General features: G+C 47.8%; 1 protein-coding gene across 1 annotated transcript in view; it reads right to left on the bottom strand.

The window, feature by feature from the left end:
* TBX20 (T-box 20) overlaps positions 1–494 on the bottom strand; it is a 187,882-nt gene that overhangs the window by 35,015 nt on the left and 152,373 nt on the right. Inside the window, exon 2 of the mRNA XM_009273498.2 lies at positions 87–167. Within this exon, the coding sequence (XP_009271773.1) occupies positions 87–167 (81 nt within the window). The remainder of the gene's footprint in view (positions 1–86; positions 168–494) is intronic.

Genomic DNA, 494 nt, shown 5'->3' with positions numbered 1-494 from the left:
AGGGGGAGGAGGGGAAGATGCTAATGCTTTTTAAAAGCCTGCGGGAATCCGAATCGAGGGGACCGAATAGAGGCGAAATCGCTTACCCGAAAATCGCGAGGAATTACTATAAAAATTCTCGCGGTCGATGTAGAGTAAAACGGTCCCTATGAGCCTACATCGAGTGGCTGTGGAGCGAAGGGATTTTCAGGTCTACGTACGAGTTTTACTACCCCTGGTGAGCCTGGGCACGATAGCGGAGGTTGTCTTTTCACTCCAAAAACATAGACGATTTGCAATAAATACTTAAGAGGTTCATTTCATACCAGCGAAGAGAAACGTAACTACTTTAGGGTGCGAGATTATTCTACGAATGGCGAAGCTGGATAAATAAACGGCGTAATTTAAGCCGGAGGAATTTAGAAAATGGTTTGTGCTATAAACGGCCTCGCCCGAAAACGGCGGTGGGCGACGAGGAGACTTAACCGGCTTTCGCGGTGCGGCTTTTCCTTCTG

This window comes from Aptenodytes forsteri, unplaced genomic scaffold (assembly GCF_000699145.1).
Source record: "Aptenodytes forsteri isolate BGI_AS27 unplaced genomic scaffold, ASM69914v1 Scaffold270, whole genome shotgun sequence".
Taxonomy (NCBI): Eukaryota; Metazoa; Chordata; class Aves; order Sphenisciformes; family Spheniscidae; genus Aptenodytes; species Aptenodytes forsteri.
The sequence above is the reverse complement of the archived record's forward strand: the minus strand, read 5'-3'. Positions and strand labels throughout refer to the sequence as shown.